The sequence below is a fragment of the Calypte anna genome, chromosome Z (assembly GCF_003957555.1).
Source record: "Calypte anna isolate BGI_N300 chromosome Z, bCalAnn1_v1.p, whole genome shotgun sequence".
NCBI classification, from domain to species: domain Eukaryota; kingdom Metazoa; phylum Chordata; class Aves; order Apodiformes; family Trochilidae; genus Calypte; species Calypte anna.
In genome coordinates, this window is record NC_044274.1 from 71171097 (window position 1) to 71189005 (window position 17909).

Here is a 17909-nt window from a genome sequence, read left to right on the forward strand (position 1 = left end):
TTACTTTTCTCTTTCTTTCCAGGACATGGACTGGAGGGCAGCTGGAATGTGCCTGAAAATATGCCTTTGCAATTGGCTTTCACTAATGTCAGGGTCTAAATGCTGGGCTGGAAATTAACCAAGTGAGATATGCTCTCTATTAATCCCCTCCCTGATAAAGGAGAGAGAATAAGGGAGACTGATGGGTTGGAAGCTGAACTACACAGCTTTAATGAAACAGTAATGATGAAAACAGAAAAACTATTAAATCTGTACCAATATACAGGAAAACAAAACCACGCTCCTCCTCCCTCTCCCCCAATAACTCTCCCATCACCACCGAGGCTGCAGGGCAGCCCTGGCACAGCCCAGGCTGGAATCCTGGGGTCAGCAGCAGTCAGGAGCTGGAGGCAGGAACACACAGAATCAGGATGGCATGGATCAGGAGCACAGCAGAGGAATGGATGGAATCCTCCCAGGATGCTGAAGCAAACAGGGAGAGGGGAAGAAGGGGAAGCAGAAAGGGGTTTGACCCTCGTGATGCCTCAGATTTATACTGAGTATGAGGTGTATGGGATGGAATACTCTGTTTGGTCAATTTTGGTCATTTATCCTGTCTGCTCCTCCCTAAAGGAGGGTTGCTGGTGTGACCTCTTTACTCCTTTTCTCTTTCCAGAGCCCAAGATGTTCCTTAAAATTGAGCAGAGGCCTTGGTTCTGGAGCCCAGTCTCGAGTCATAACCATGAACATTGAGCATTACCAGTCCCAGAAGCAGACACTGACTGAGAAACCTGCCCTGAATTTCAGCAAGGGCAGCTACAAATGAGAGACTGAGCTGAAAGCAGAAGTCCAAGACAGAAAATGAGCTCTACCCTGGCCCAAACCAGGACAACTAAAAAAGAAAAAACCCAAAACTAGAGGAGGTGAAATACACCATAAAGGTGTACAAGCCATGGTATCTCCTCAAGTCTCCATGGACCTCTGAAGGGGAGCTCTTCTCAAAATCCATGACAAGAGGCAAGTCTGGATCCTGCATCCCTCGAAGCAGTTTTCCTCCTCCATTATTAGCCTACTGAAATTCTATGCTGGGCATTTGGCTCTTTACAGAGATGCTCATAGCTGTGTACCTCCAGTCACAGGAGTTGGTTGACATCAGCAGGGTTCATCCAGGCAGAGATGTTTTTCTGCAGCTAGATGGTTGTTGAGTGGATGCCCAGCTCCAGGAGAACCTTCTTCAGTTCTGCAGCAGGGCTTTGTGCTGGTGGACATGCTGTGGGAAGCTACTGTGGCTGAAGTTTATGGAGAGTTAGGAGTTCATTCCTGTAATACACACAAAAAAGGCTGAAATCTAGAAAAGGGTTAAGAAAAAGTGTTTAAATAACATGTTTTGTCTGGGTAATTCCCAGAAAAAGGCGTTGATCAATTTTGCAGCATAGCCTTATGTCTCTTAGAACCTCAAGTGCCCAAGCATTGCAACTTGCTGCCCTTCTGTGCATTTTTAGGGGCAGCTGAAGGGTAAGAGACACTAGTTTTATATCCTGGTGTAGCACAGATTTGTATGTGCCCACAGGTGTTGTAATATTCAAAAATTAGCAGCATTTTCACTAGAATAATCAGATCTAAAATAATAAAACCTTGGTAACTTTCAGCGCTATAATAATGCTGAAAGTAAAGCTGAGCTTAAATGAATGGCTAAGTAGAGGTGCTGGTTTAAAAATGTGGTATTTCAAGAAAATGTTGCACAGAAAAGCTGGAAGTGTCTGTCCCTTAAATGAGGATGATGCTAATTGAAGCTCTAACATTGCCAGGCAGCACTGGGTACATTGCCACTCAGAAACTTGGTTAGTAGGAAGAGTTGTGGTGGAATTGGAAATACTCATCTATGAAGGAGTTTTGATTAGATGAACCAAATCATAGAATCCCAGAATTGTTTTGTTTGGGAGGGACCTTAAAAGATGATCTAGTTCCTTTCTAGTTCTTTCCACTAGATCAGGTTGCTCCAAGCCCCATCCAACCTGGCCTGAGACACTGCCAGGGAAGGGGCAGCCACAACTTCCCAAGCATCTTACATCTCTTACTGGTTTGAACCAGAATTCAAGCACAAATATTGAATTGGGTTAACAGGGGAAAGAAAAGACCCCAAAAGGTTTGCCTGGCTTCTCCATCAGTGAAATCAAAAGGATCTGTTTCACAGAGAGAAGACCTTGTATGTATCTGGATGTACTGCTGAGGTTGTCCCCATCAGCAGCTGGGGACATCATTAACCCCAGGTGCAGCTCTATGGGAACACAGTGGTCCCTGGTGCCCTGAGGGCCACCAGAGGGGAACAGGACATCTGAGCTTCTGGCTGCTGGCCTGCTGAACCTTCTCTTAGGTCAACAAGCCACGTTGATAACCCAGATGACAACCCACTTGTGTCACTGCAGTGCAGGGTGTGTGGAAGATGCTGAGGCTGGAGAGGTGCACATATACCCCACACAACTCCCACCACCGAACCTTCAACCTTGCATTCCCAAGCCCCAAACCAGGCCCTCTCTGGTATGAAATCCTTCACCATTTCCTCCCAGCCCCACCAAAATGCCTCCTGGCCTCTCCCTGATGCCCCTAAACAGGTTGTGGGGTGGACCAGACACTTGGAACCAGGGCCACCATCCTCGTAGTGACACACCAACACCATGTCCTGGAAAGGCCAGGTATCTTGATAATTATTAGCACTTTCCAAGGTGGGAAACTTGTGTGCCATCTGGGACCCCACCCTGAGGTGTCAGTGGAAGCTGGAAAGGGAATTCTGTGGTACTGGGTAGTACAGTTTCATGATGTTGATTTTGAAAGGTTAAATGTGTGTTTTCATAGCCAATTGTGTGATCCTCCAGGTTCTAGAAAGAATAACTTATGTCATGCATGAAGAATTATGACTTACACTGAAAGCCTTTTGAAGCTTTTTTTTTTTTTTTTTTTACAAAAGTTTATTTTTTCCACAAGGAAGAGCAATAGGAAAAATTAAATTGTTTTCCACATACTGTTTTCTTGAAACAAGAGTCTACAAGGACATATTCAGCACCAAAACTAAGAACAAAAAAAAAAAAAAAAGTACAAACAGCCATAGAATATAATCTATAAAGCAAACATTTAATATTGCACTTTGTTTCTCTAATGTTTGGATTTTACTTACTTTTTCCTAATCCAGATCAGAATTTGCTATCAAATACTGGGCTACGACTGTGAACCTCATGTTTTGTAACGCTGAGAATTGACCAATATTTGTGGAAGTGTAATGCCTCTGAACAACTAACAACATAATTTTAACTGGAAAGTCTTTATTTGAAAAGATATAAAATTTTCACTCTAAATCACATAGGCTGTGATGCCATGTCAATTACTACAATATCGGTCAATCCTGCTTCATATGCAATTTTCCATTATATTGTGATAAGTACTTTAATGCTATGTGTATCAGCAATTGTTCCCTAGTCTGTTAAAAGTAACAAAAGAAGGAAAAAAAAAGTAAAAACCACCAAATGCCCTTTTATGCCAACAATCCCATCAGCTTTTATAATTGCCTGGTTGGAGAGGGCAGAGGGAAGGGACATTCACAAAATTGGCCTAATAACGTTAAGACGTCACCCAATGTCCTTCTTGTCCAAAATTCTTGCTCAAAGCCCAAGCTTTTTAACTGAATCACTTAAAACGCGACTCATTTATATGTTATCACCCTGTTGTCATTTTTGAAACATGAATTTAGCATCATTCATGTTCTCATAAAGGCCACTTATGGAAAAGCCTATTCTGTCGCATTCATGAAGCCTTAAAAACAAGGCAGTTTTGTTTTTTTTTTTAATGAAGCAGCAGCACCACGCAGAACACCAGATTCTCCTTCTCCCACTCCCTTAAAGAGCTGATTTATTGCACGAGGAGGTAAACCACATCTCTTGATGGATTACATCTTGTAATCTTTTTTTTAAGGAGTCAACACCAGAAGCCTGTCCCTTTGTCATCAGACTGTGTTTACATGATTTCTGAAAAGGAAAAGTTGACTTTTGTGGTAAATCTCTAGCATGTTAAGTGCTGGTATCTGCATTAGCACATCTAATGGCTCCTCTGCACTCTTTCACTCCTCGGGGCACACTCAAGGGCCCAAGTGCTCCTTCTTCCCAGGTAATTTCTTTAATTCCTAGCAAATACACGGTAAAAACTCGAAGCACTGGAGAGTACCAACAGAAGATGCAATCATCAAAGCAATTCCAGCTGATATCTCAGTACAGCTGGCAACACTGATCTTGCCCAGTTTAATCATACTTCTATTTTTACAGTATCATAAACCCTGAAGATAATACAAAGTGCACAAACTGAGCTCTTTAGCATAATAATCCAAGCTTTTCCTGCAGTTTGAATGAAATATACTTCTTACTAGAGACTCATTACATATAGAATTTTTGGTGATTAGGTAACTACATATAAAAATAAATTTACTTTCCCTTCCCATCCCTAGTACTGGAGATATCAATGTGTCTACGGATGCTAGACAGTCCATGACTATTTCCTATTAAAATTCTTTAGAGGCTAAGCTGGTGTCTGCTGGTGCCACTTTCATTTGTGCCTTTTTTTTTTTTAAAGCTTCACAACTGGAACATTTTTTTTTATTATGTAGAAAGAGAAATGGGAATGAAGGTGGGTTTTCTAACTTTTGTGTATGTCCCTATTCCAGATCCCCATCTTGAATAAAGAACAAAAACAAAACACAAACACAAAACAAAAAAAGAAGTAACTTAACAGTGCAACGTAACAAAACAAATAGCATTCCAACAGTTTGGCAAGTGATGAGTTCACCTGAGATTAAGTGATTTTTAGGCAGTCTGTAACAAAATGCTGCTTTGCGATAATAGTAGAAAGGCAACAAACTCTTAAAAAGAAATCAAGAAGTTATACAATCTTGATGAAGTCTATTAGCTTCTTTCTCTTAACTCTCCACCCCCACCCCAGCCCCACATCTGTTGCTTATCTACTACAGTAGGCTGCAAAACATACAGCAAGAAGGATTGGCTTGAAGGCATTTGATGTTTGTAAATAAATCCACAAAAGGATCCAAGCTGAAGAGGTGATACATGATCAGCCTACTAGGACAATTCTGAGCATGTGCATATGCAGGTAAAGTCCAGGCTACATTAAATTAAAAAAAAAAAAAAAAAAGAAAAGTCAGTGCATTTGTCAAAGTCTGTTGCTGTTTGTTTTTTTCTATTTTTTTTTTTTGTTAAAAGCTTTCTTTTGCTCCTTTATTGTGCGGACCACAAAAAAGAGGGGGGTTGGGGGAGGGGATAACAACAGTCCAGCATAAATGAGAAAAAGCTGTAGTGACACTGAACCGCACAACATAAGCTATGAGCATGTGCAAATTTCCAAATCATTAAGAGGAAGCCATCCCTCTCTTACAATGTGGTTTGAGTGTTTTGACACACATGACTGTAGGTTAGTAAGGCTGCTCCTAGTATGTGCCAGTATTTAAGTGGGGGAAGAAAAAACAAAAAACCAAAAAACCCAAAAAAACCAGGAAAAAAAAAAAAAGCTCTCTGGTCTTCAAGCATGTGGAGCAGTCCTACAATATTACTGTAGGCTTCAAAGCATGATCACAGGTTGTTTTCATTTATTCACCATACAGGCAAGAGCAAAACCACTTCCTTTGAAAGTGTGTCTCTCCACCATGACGCCTTGACCTTCAACACGGCAGGGATGATGCAAAACCCAAGTCAGCTTTTGTGGATTCCTTCAACGAGAGGGGCAAGATGGTCTATCATCTGTGGGCTGATCTGGGTTTGGATCAATCTAACCAGGAGAGAGGAAAAAAAAAAACACAACCCAAAGGCATTTTTAGTTTCAATTGCTAGAATTAAACCAATCCAAACACAACTCCGCCTAAACTCAAGTTTTTTGCAACCATACTGGTAAATGGAATTCTTAATTTAAATAGCTCAGCCACCTCTAGGCAACTAGACACAACTTGGAATGAAAAATTAGTTACAAGAATAGTGGAAAATTTTAAACTAGAGACACTGATGGTAACTTAAGAATAAGAACTAAAAAAAGTGACAAAATCTGTTTAAGTACCACAGAAATATTTTTAATCAATTTTCATCACTAAAAAAAATAACTGATTTCAGAAGACATTTTGCTTCAACAGAAAGTTACCAGCCAAGTCATTCTACTTTTAATTTTCAGGTAAATGACCCTCAAACATTCTAATGAAACAACTTTAGGCATTGATGTGTTCCACCCCTTGTCTGTTCCTTTCCACAAAAGGGGAGAATCTTTTTAAGTTGGGCTAAGATTAGATACCAAGAGCAATTCATTAAGTTGACATTCCTACTCTTTATTTTATGTAACTTTTTGGAGACAAAAAAGACCTTTTGGTACCTAAAATGAGGACTTGTTTATAGGGTTCAGATTCATGTAAGTCCTCAGAGAAAACTCCAGGACAGAATAATGCTCGTCTCTGCTCATAAAGGAACATGTTAGCCTTCCAAAAGGCAAAGGACAATAATTAAAAATTAACTCTGGGTGAATTCCAACAAGATTTACACTGTTTTACTTTTGTCCTATACTACTGCTGTTTCATCAGAAACAGGAACACAGAAAGCTTCCTAAGTTCTGTCGAGGTTATTAAGTGGCTTTCACAGATTAAAAAATGAAGCCATAAGTACTGTCTGTGTATGTATTTATGAACTTACTGTATTTATGTATTTACTATGTGTTTATGAATTTATGTATTTATATATGTAAATACCTATGTATTTACAGAAACATAAACCAGAAGTAATACCTTTGTAACATCTTTACATGGCTCTTCAGAAAAGCCTTAACACACAGAATCAAAAATGCCCCAACTGAGTAGTTTTTGGAAGAAGTAAAGCTGAAGAACACTGGCACTTTTTGCACCTATGGACCCAAAATGCAAGGCTTTAATGAAGTTAATAGGGTCCACAACAGTTTGGATATTTCTACGAAGCATGAGGATTGTGAAGAATCCCAAGAACTCTTGATGCTTCCCTAGAACAGGTAGTCTTGTCCCCTAATTTTAACGATTTCTCATTATTATGGGAGAAAACAGCTTCCTACATTTATTCCACAGCTCAAAAAAAAAAAAAAAAAAAAAGCAAGCAGTAAATTAACCAGTATTCTATTTAAGGTACTTACTTCTGAATAGAGGGGTGGAGGCAGAAAACGGAACTCCTGGATGTATGCAAACAATGGTCCTGGAAGTGCTCTCTCAAAATCATCACAAGCACCTATGGGTGCCAGGCTGGACTGTCTCTGTTCCTCTGTGACCACTTCTGCATAGCTGGGAGGTGCTGCAGGGAGAAGGCACACGCAGTTCGAACAACAAGTTCTTATGCATGTCAAAACATACAACATGGTAAATATTAAAAACTTTTATCATCATAAAATGCACCAGCAAGTAGGTGTATGACACTTCAGTGACTTTTAAAGCAGTTGTCAAATGTGAGAGGGATGGATAACCTGTGTAATTTTTAGATTATATTCATATTTAATACTAGGCTTATCATTGCTTATGGTAGATGATATATTCCCTTGAATTTTAAGTATTTTCAAGAATACTGACTTTTTGAACAGGAAGGAATGGCATTCCTTTATGACTCCAAAAACCTGAGTCTGGGACTTGTACATGAAAAACAAACGTTTATTAGTTAAGTGAGAATAGTGGGAACAGTGTCTCTTTGAGGAGAGCCTTCCCATTGAAAAGGCATTTTTAACAAACCCTTGGCTATCAGGGTGAGTCAAGGACACCATAAACTGTTATTATGACAGGCTACAATGCCTTATACCCAAGGATGGAACTGGGATACCAGAGGCAGAAGTGAGTTCTGCACAAGTACAATGGCATCACATGCTCCATCTTGTGCCTGCTATTAAGCAGCTGGATTCCACTGCTTGTCCCTGGACAGGGGAAAACAGGGAGGGAGCTCTGTTCCTCTGCAGAGGACAGGCAGGTGGCTAGGAAACATCCACAAGGGCTTTCCTGTGGGCTTTATAATGAAGGATGTAATTCGAGCCTGTTCACACGACAGCAATGAATAAAGCAGACAAAAAAACCCAACCCCAAATGAAAAAAAAAACTACCCCCAAAACAACAAACTAGGAAATTGACTGGGACTTGTATTGTCAAGTTACCTTCTGGTCTTTCAGGCAGTGTCAGACCAAGCCAATTCATGTTCATGCTACACTGGCTGCTCACACTTGATGTTCTGCTACCAAACGGGTGTAGAGGAATGGTACCAATGACCAGTGGTAAATTAAGAAATAAATCCATGGCGCCTGGAATATCAACATATACCTAAAAAAAGCAGCAAAAACAAGAGAGCTGTATTATTAAAGTGCAGGTTCATGCAAGCACTTCATAATTATGAGAGCATATTCTCTGCAGATGGAATTTTGGGGAACTTGAGTCCCATATTGTTTTACAGTCAGTATTCCTGTGGAGACAGAAAGCTCCAAGACAAAACCAGCTCAGGATTCCTACCCGAGCCTTTACATGGAAATGTCCCCTGCTAATAACATCTGCTTAGCTGGCACACCACAACTGCTCTAAGAATATGCTCAACTTGAAGTGGATTTATCTACAGAGCCCCTCTCAGGACACTAATACTAGGATGTATGTTTCTTTTGTTATTAGCTAGCACAGAAACCATTGCTAGCACTTTGCAAGGAATGACCCAAGCCACTTGTGACCCAGTGTGGCAGACCACCCAACATACCATCAGTGAATACTCCACACGGATTATACTGCAGTCAAGGATTGAAGGGGAAACAGGTGGAATCTTCAACTGTTTGCCATTCCAGGTTTCCGTTTTGCCAGATGACACGGACTCCCCACGCAGGTTGGCAACAAGCTGCTTGACTTCCTTCATTTTCCCTTTGGCATAAAATGCCTGTGTTTGGTAAATGGCTGCCTTTGGCACCACCACACGGGAAGAGCAGTTCTCAATCTCAGCAAAGATCTGAATTGATTCACCTGAAAAAAAAACAGAATTTCATGTTTTCTTTACATTAGAGGTCATTTTAAGCAAGTTGCCTCACTCTGTGTACTGTTACAATTCAATGGGGGCGATACTAGCAATGCTCTACCTCGAAAAACATCCACTTGCTAATAGAAACAGGATCACCATGAGCTAATATTAAAATAAAAGCCCACGCAGGTCTAATAAAAGCAGATGTCTCTCGACAATCTGGAGACACAGCTATCATTTGTTAAAATTAGTTGTAGTTAAGAAAGTACTGAGAAGACTGCTGAATGCAGACTGAGATGGTAACAATAGTTTTAATACTGCCTTCATAAAAAAAGCAGTAGGTACACTGTAATTTCAAAAGGAAGGAAAAACATTTCCTTTAATTACTACTGTTACGTACCTGGGGTGTAGCCCTTCCTCTCAATTTTGGCACTTAAGGATATTGGGCCTGAGGTACAAAACCAACAACAGAGAGTCTTTTCTTTTGTGCCTGCTTGGGGTGACTGCAAGAAAAGAACAGTATTACCCAGTTAATTAAGAGTTCCACATATCTCTCCATCTAATCAACACATTACTTTCCTAACATTATTACTACGTATTTTGATAAACACAGGTAGTTGCATTCAGAGGAAAACTTCAATTAAAATGGCATGATGCAGATATAAGTTTTGTTCTAATTTGATAATTAACATTGCTTTTTATGCTACATGTCATATTACAATCACATTTAAGTTTTTATACATTCTGCATAGCTTAAGGTTTTGCAGCCAACATATCCCAACATATTGTTGGCAGAGTTTTTAATTTATCAGTAAACTACAGCCTCTTTCCAGTAGACTGTTTGCAGAAACAGTACCTAAGATGAAGTACTGTAACCTTGACTTCTGGTATTTCCTCTGTTTCAGAAAGAGCCCAGTTCATCTATATTCAACAGACTTTATTTTACACGGTATCAGGATTTAGGACTTGATCCAAAAGCCATTAAAGTCAAACGGGAGTGCTTTGATTTTAATGGAATTTGTGCAAGGCCAATGCCCCTTTACAAGTCTGATTTTTCACCCATACACACAAGAAACCTGTTTCAATGGACTTTGAGTTGTGGGGTTTTTTTTTCCCTCCATATGTTAGAATTTGAGGAAGAGGAGAAGAAGGAATTTTAGGCCAGATTGAAATCAAATCCTCATTGAAAGCAGTTGTGATAGTGAAATTATTTAAATGAAATGACATTCAAAAAGATTATACAAAATTGTGATAATTTCTCCCCATTGGTGGAAACTATCCATATGGAAATTATCAGTTATGTACATCAGTACATTTAACTTTGCATTTTTAAGTTAGCATTCTCTCACTTTGATATTCTTGCAAATTCCACTGTTCCTTCCACAGATTATTCTTTAGTCAAACATCAAAGCGGAACAGTTCTCAAAATCCTCCTTCTTAGTGACATTGAGCAATTTAGTACTATCAATTTAATTGACAAAGCCATTTCAGGTATCTTAAAAATGAAGCAACTCTCAGTGCAGGAAAAACATAGCTTTCAAACTATCAGTAGTTTAAGAGAGTTGTTGAACTATTGTAATGCTTAGAAGATCAGCTGTAACCAGAGTAACGTGGATATCGTTTCAGCTCTTGTACTTCATTATTTTTATGCCAGAAATAAAAAAAAAAAATAAAAAAAAAAGGTAATTCTGTCAAGTCTTACCAGTAATGAAGGAGTGTTGATATCTATATGTTCAAAGACTGTAAATTCCTTCTTTAATTTTACTGGTAGAAACCAAGGCCTATGCAATTCGGCTTTCACCCAATAGCGCACACTGCCATGTCTGCCTTCGAATGAGGTAGCAAGTGGTCTGTGCAGGACACAAAGGTCAAAACTGAGTAAAATCTTTCTCTAATAATGAGACAATTGATCACTTTAGGGATTAGTATGCAGAACTGCATGGGTTTCTTTAATGCACTGTAGTATTTAATGCAGCGTAACTTATTTTGCAAAGTTTCTGTATCTCGGAAAAAAAAAAAAGCAAAAAAAAAAGGGAACCGATTAAAGATGGGAGAAAAAATCATCTCCAATTCATTCTACAGTAGTTTTTTAATAGGTTTTATGAGTCAATTTAAGAATTGTACTAGAAAATGCCACGAGAGTACACATTTCCTTTAAACTTAAGAGGCCACTTTCACATCTGAAGTAAAGCATGCCATTTTAAAGCCAAATTTAGACTATCAGCTTACAATTAACATTTGTGTCAGCCAACTGTTGTTTTAGGTAGAGTTTTTAGTACATCACTGTCAATTTTTTACTTGGCTGGTACCTCACTGTCATGTTACTTTTAGCTGTAACTCAGCACTTTTGCTGTTTGTCTTAAACAAAGTAAAATTACAGTTTAGAGTTCTTGAAGAGAGTGGCTGTTTTGAGTACCTTCTAATTTTCCCCTACCCTGATGAGACCAACATGAACATTTAAATTGTATGTGAATGTCCATATATAAAGATACATTCTTGTAAAATCATCAAGCCTATTCTGCTCTGAACTATGACAGATGGAAGCCCTTCCAGAGGAGCTGGAGGAAAAGTGATGCTGAAAGGTTTCGAGACCCTTTCCATGTCACCTCATTTTCCTGCAACATCATAAAATGAAAGGCAAAAAAACCCTTATGCTCCACTTATTCCCAACTAAGAGCACATTTGTGTAACTATTGTTTTTCTATTATACTCTATCTTGAATACACTGTAATATATAAACATCAATTATTTGCAAAGCTTCAGAGCCTTTCACACAGATAATGCCAGTCATGCTGGAACTTTACTGGAATGATTATTTCAGTTACAGGTTTGACTTCTCTATTTGCACTTCTGAAATGCCTTTTTTTCCTCCCTAATAATCCAAATGAAAGGATTTTTCTAATCCGTTTTCCATGTTTCATCCTGTCCCATACTCTTTATGGCAAAGAAAACAAAAAACCCAGCAAAGCTAGTGTGTGTCTTCTTTCTTTCCAATGGTGCTCTGTAGTTTAAGTAGATTTTGGAAGGACTCTGTGGACACAAAATAACAAGTAGACAGTGTCAAACTTCAGGCTTTTAATACCAGACTTTGTCTTTTCAGTATTATGAACAGCTGGTTTCACAGGTATTTCTTCAGGCCACCTAGGGAGATCAATATTAACTTTATTTTTGTAATTGACATTTTCTCACAGAATGCTAAATTGCCTTTTAAAACCTTTGTGTGTACAGGTTGTCCTCACTGTTAACAGTAAAATTGTGTGGAAGTTTTGTCATCTTTGAAACTGAGTTGCAGAAACTTTTTTCATCTGCAGGTTCTGCTAAAACCAGCACCTCTAATGAACAGATGGTTTATTAGCCTTAATGTTACATACCAAGTTATTTCACACACTGCCAAATGTTTTCAATCTCAATGACTCCACTGCTTGCCTTCTACAGCAAAAGGCTCCTTTTACCATCCATATTCTGACTCCCTCTGTCCCTCTGCAATTTATGTTACTGCAACTTGAGTCTATGCAATTTTCATACTGATAACTCTTCTATGTATAAATCTTTCATTCACAATGTCTGCATTAGATTTAAGACTTGAGGAGCCAAGGAACAATCTTATTTTAACATATCTGCACTCACTCTCACTTCACATTTGCTTTCTGAGACAAATGGGATTAGGCGATAGAATTTTTACTTCACCCACCCATCCTTCTGGGTATTTCCATCCAGGCTTTCTTCCTAAGGGCCAGCCTGGCTACTTACATCCTTATTTAAGTGAGAACATTGTTGTCTTTTTTTTTTTTTAAATGTAGCTAAAATTGCCACATCTGTTCCAGACTGAGCCCGAACAAGTCAGCTATGATCTTATCTCTACTTCTGCTGGTCTGCATGGCTCCAGCAAACTGTTAGGTTAGAAGGTACCTCAGCCACTCTCCCAAATTCCTCTCCCCTTCCTCCAGGAAGGGTTAAAAATACTTAAGACCTAGTAAGTCAGTAGGACCCGGTCAAAGGAAAGTGAGCAAGCAACTTGGCAGCAATGAGCTCCCGTTTTGTGGAAATTGAGGAGAAAAAAGAAAAAAAAGAAAGAAAAAGAAGAGAAAAAAAGAGTAACTGTGTATCAGTTTGAAAAGCAACCTCTTCAGTTTAATGAGATTATGTCCTCCGCTGCATGTCGCAGCACAATTCCTACCACCATTGAAAAGGTTTCCTCCACCACCCACAGCAGGAGTTTTGCTCTGGCTGGCGGGCAGCAAAGCCCTGAGGACTGCGTGTGGGCACTTACGTCTGTGGAAGCTCGAAGCTGAATGCATATTCATGCCTTCCCGAATGGATGGTGTGAAGGCCTTCTTCTGAATTGTCATCGTCTAGGAGGGAAGAAAAAAAAGCTAAACGCGCTATTCCACCTTGCAGGGGATTTTACACCTTCCACGGGTTTCCTTCAGAATTCAAGCAATTTACACACTTGCAACACCACTTAGGAACACTACATCCAAAAAACCACAAAGGTCTCTGTCCCATTTGTATTAACTGCAACATGAATAGACAAATTTTACCTACCTAAACAGTAGGCAAGCCTGCCAGATTCACCTGACTGAGAAACAAAGTTAAACTTGCTATAATTCATAATCCCACCTCTGAACACTCTCACGGATGCAACTGCTGCCATTTCAAGTCCTGCCTGCAAGATCTGTAAATGGAAACTATGTTTTCCACTGTGATTCCTGGGTTAAAATGAGTTAGATGGCTCTCTTAACTGCATTAAGCGACCTGCACGCAGCCTACCTACCCTGTAAGATTAAATTTAGTGATTCAGCTTCCTTTTATCCTCTGCCTGGCAACAGAAATTAACCACCAAAAAAAAAAGAAGAGAAAAACCAAACCAAAACAAAAAAACGTGTACAAGCACCCCCTGGAAAGTACCAGACAAACTCAGGGGCATAAAAAAAGGCAAGCTGCCCATTTAACATTGTCTAGAGACAAACTTCTAAATTCCTGATAGGTTACCTCGATTTTGCTTGGACAGCAAGACCCAGATAGTTTCTGGCTAGAAAGCCAACCTTTGTTTATGGTCATTTCTTGTACACGTTTAACCACTGCAACAAATTGGAGGTTTATTCTGACGTAATTACCATAGAAGTACAAAAAATGCTGACTCCACTGAAAGTTGAAAGAAAAATAGCTAAACATCTCTCATGTATGGGCTGGAGTAATAATAGGCGACAGAGCAAGGCAATGCAGAGGACAATGGTTTTATTTAATGCTCTGAATTAAATAAAATTCAGACGGAGGACTTTTTAAGTTCGCATTGCCCAACAGAAAGCCGCCCTTTAACGTGATGCACCACAAACACCTAAATTATTAAAAAAAAAAAAAAAAAATTAGAAAAAATAGAATAACCAAAAAAAAAAACAGAACAAAAAAAACCCCACAAACCAAAAACCCCAAACCTCACCAGCCACCCTTCCGCACAAAATGGCAAAAACACACGTCAGGAAAAGGCAGCGGAAGGCCGAAACGACGCGGGCGAGGTGGGGTTGCTTCTTTTTAAAAAAAAAAATTCTTAGTTAACTACTCCCTAATTTTTTTTTTTCTTTAACGGCAGGGCCAGCCTTTGGGGTTACAGCAGATCTCCTCCTCACAGACACGTCCCCATCGTCCCCCCCCCCGCCCTTCTCCTCCTCCTCCCTTCCCCTTTTCTGCCAGCTCAGCAGTCCCCGCCGAGCCGGGCGGCCGAGCCGGAGCTGTGGTAAACAAGTGCTGAGCTGTCAATCAGGGGCCAGGCTGGAGCAGGAGCCGACCGGCCTAAACCGGTGCGAGCGGATCCCTCAGCCAGCCAGCCGCTCATATACATACGAGTATACGTTACACCCGACGCATTCGCTCAGCAGCTCCGCTCCCCGACGGCCCAAGGGAGGGAGAGGGGGAAAAAAATAAAATGGGGGAAGGAAGGAGGAAGGGAAGGCGGGGAGACCGCCCCTTCGGCGAGACCCCCTCACCCCCCTCCTCCTCAAGGGAGGTGGAAGGGGACAGTGAGGACGTGACTGCCCTCAGGGCGTCCCGCCGCCCGCCCATCCCTCATGAGAGCGGCTTCCCCCCCCCCGCGTTGGGTCCTTATGGAGGGGGGTCCCCTCAGCCCCGCACCGGTTCATGTCAGCGGGGTACCTGCTCCCTCACCTCTGTAGCCCTCAGCAAGCGGCTTTCCCACACCCCGCGCCTCCTGGAACTACCCCCTCCTCGCCTCCTCCACGCCGGCTCCGGGCAGCCAGCAGCTCCCCTCCAAACCCTTAAGGGAAGGGGCTCCCCCATCCCCGGCTCCCCAAGGAGCGTTCCCCTCCGCCCCACGCCGGCTGCAGGCAGGGGAAGAACCTGCTCCCTCACCTCCCCGCGGCCAGCGCCCCCCCGACCAATCAGCGCCTGGCATCGCCTTAGCAACAGGGCAACAAACCCCCCGCCGACCAATCAGGAGGCGCGGCCTGGGCCGCCGGCTACAGGGGAGCGGCAGCCCGGGGAAAGTCATTGAAACTCAGCGGTGGCTCCCGGGATGGAACGGGGGTGACCCCGTCCTCCTGGACACCCCCTCCCCCCAAGATGGATAAGCATCTCCTTCCCCACACCCCCCTGTAACGAAGCAAGGGAGGCTCGTCCCTGCAGACAGCTTTGTCACCCGCAACCCGGGGAAGCGTGAAGTTTGGCCAGGGCGAGTGGTTTCTAACGAAAGTCGCCTCGTCAGCGCGCCGCGCACGGGGTTGTTAATTAAAGTAAAATAAAAGAAATATAAAGCCCACCCTCTGGCCTCCCAACTCCCCCCCTATACTCCACACCTGCGAAGTTCTCAAGACATTTTAAAACATGTTTCTTTTTTCCGAAAGAAACACCCCCCCCTGCAGTGAGCATGATGCAGACGATTAAAAAAAAAAAAAAAAAAAAAAAAAAAGCAAAAAGCCGAAAAAAAAAAAAAAGCCCAAATAATTAAAATATAAAAAAGGGGTGAACAGCACCAAAATTACATAAGCGGTTTTTAACATTATTTTCTTGTGCTAGGGAATTAAGTCATCGCCACCACCTGACGCGTTGGGCCAATCTGAGAGAGGCAGGCGGTACCCCCCCACCCCCCCTTTCCTCCTCCTCCTTCCCCCCCCCCGGACCGGTCCCAAACAGGATTGAACCGCTTCGAACAAAGGCTGCAAACTTCAGAAAAAAAAAAACCCAAACCGACCCCAGCTTCGCTGGTCTCACCCTGCCGAGGTGGGGGGGTGAGTGCTGGGGCACACACATGACAACCCCGAAACGTGGGGACCCCCAGAAGTCTGAAGGTATTGGAGGAGGGGAAGGGGGAGGATAGGAGGTTCTCACCCCAGTTTTGGGAGAGATGCTGGAATTACGCAACCCCACAACCCCTTTTGGTCCCGAAACGGGCGGTTTTATAGATCTTTAGATCGGGGGTGTAGCCCCCTTCGCCCCAACAGTGGGGAAAGAGATATTAAAACAATTTACCAGGAGGAGTTGAAATTAAAATAATATTACACGTGGGGTGGTGATGGCATATGTCAAAGTAAGCCACGGGGAATCTTTTATCCAGCAATAACCAGGCATCCTTTACAAAACCATCACACCGACAGCCCTGAAAACGCAGAAGGTGTATCAGAAAGTCAGTTTCTAAGGATTTCACTGCGTTTTAGGGTTTTAGAGGGATGCTGCAAAGCAAGTCGCTTATTGCCGGCTTGGGTTTGGTAGGTATTTTCCCCACGGAGGAGGGATAGTTTTTGAAGATTACTAGTAAATTAGTTAAACAAAAAAAAAGCCAAACCGGAAAAATCTAAAACCCCACGTAGATGCATTTAAAAATAAAATATAAGGCATAAACGCCCGGAAAGAGCAGCTCGGTCCTGCTCGCAGGCACTTGGCAGATGCATCCCCGCGGGTTCACTGCAGGGCTCATCCCTCGTTCATGTCCTGCTCCTCAACGGTACCCATTAAAACATAAAATCAAAGATAAAGGCATGCAAAAACGCAACCTCCCCACCCCAGAAAAAATACCCATGCCCAGGGTGAAGCCTCACCTCTCTCGTGGCCGATCAGGATGTCCTTATGGTTGAAGTACTCCACCTCTTCGGTGTAGTTCTGTGTGTAGGCAGTGTTGGATCCAGCATTTCTCGATTCAGTCCAGCGCACCTTGGCGTGTCCCCGTGCGTGGATTTTGAGAGATTTCACCCTAATTTCCCCCGTAACTTCTAAACTGACCCTTCCTGAGACTGTGTCCCCGCTGGAGTAGACGGGGACATTGCTGTCATTCAGACAGTCAAAGCTTATTGTCAAATTCTTCACCTTCCCCAGCACCATGTTTGGGTTTTTTTTTTTTTTGTTGGTTTTTTTTGTATTTTTTTTATAGCAAAGTGTAGAAAAATAGACTTAAGAAACGAAATAAAACGAAAACAAAAATATTAATTCTGACTAAAAAAACGAAAAAAAAAAAAACCAAAAAAAAAAGTAAAATCCCCCGGGAAGGGAGAAGGAAAAGGCAAAAACAAACAAAAAAAAAAAAATCCCCTTTATCAGGCTAAAACAGCGATGGTGCGGTAACCTACAGCCAGCTCATGGGGACGGCGGGGAGCCCCGGCCCCAGCCCGGGGGGAGCGCGGTACCGCCGCTGCGCTCTCCCCACAAAGGCGCTGACGGACCCGCCGCCGCCCCCGCCTTATAACGCCTAGCACAAACAAGGCCCAGCGCGCATGCGGGGACCCGCATAACCACGCCCCTTTCCCCACCTGGCCACGCCTCTTTCCATCGAGGCCACGCCCCTTTCCCTCATGGCCACGCCCCACACATCCTCAGCCGCGCTGCAGCCGCTGGGGGAGGAGGAAGAAAGGGGGGGGGGGGCGGTGATTTTTGGGCAGAAAAACTGTAACCAGTGCAAGCCGGTTGCCC

The 17909-nt window shown here is 42.2% G+C and overlaps 1 protein-coding gene across 2 annotated transcripts; it reads right to left on the minus strand.

Annotated features, from left to right (window-relative positions):
* Window positions 1-3931: 3931 nt before the first annotated feature.
* Window positions 3932-17660, minus strand: ARRDC3 (arrestin domain containing 3). Of its 2 annotated transcripts, XM_008492117.2 has the most exons (8): window positions 17045-17660; window positions 13267-13348; window positions 10699-10846; window positions 9397-9499; window positions 8745-9001; window positions 8161-8323; window positions 7165-7319; window positions 3932-5796 (listed from the first exon to the last, which is right to left on the minus strand). In XM_008492117.2, exons 1-8 carry the CDS (start codon window positions 17322-17324, stop codon window positions 5740-5742), a joined length of 1245 nt encoding a protein of 414 aa, XP_008490339.2. In that variant the 5' UTR covers window positions 17325-17660; the 3' UTR covers window positions 3932-5739. The 2 variants fall into 2 exon arrangements, with proteins under 2 accessions (XP_008490339.2, XP_030322552.1); XM_030466692.1 differs by lacking the exon at window positions 3932-5796 and having other exon boundaries at window positions 7171-7357; window positions 17045-17423.
* Window positions 17661-17909: the final 249 nt, after the last annotated feature.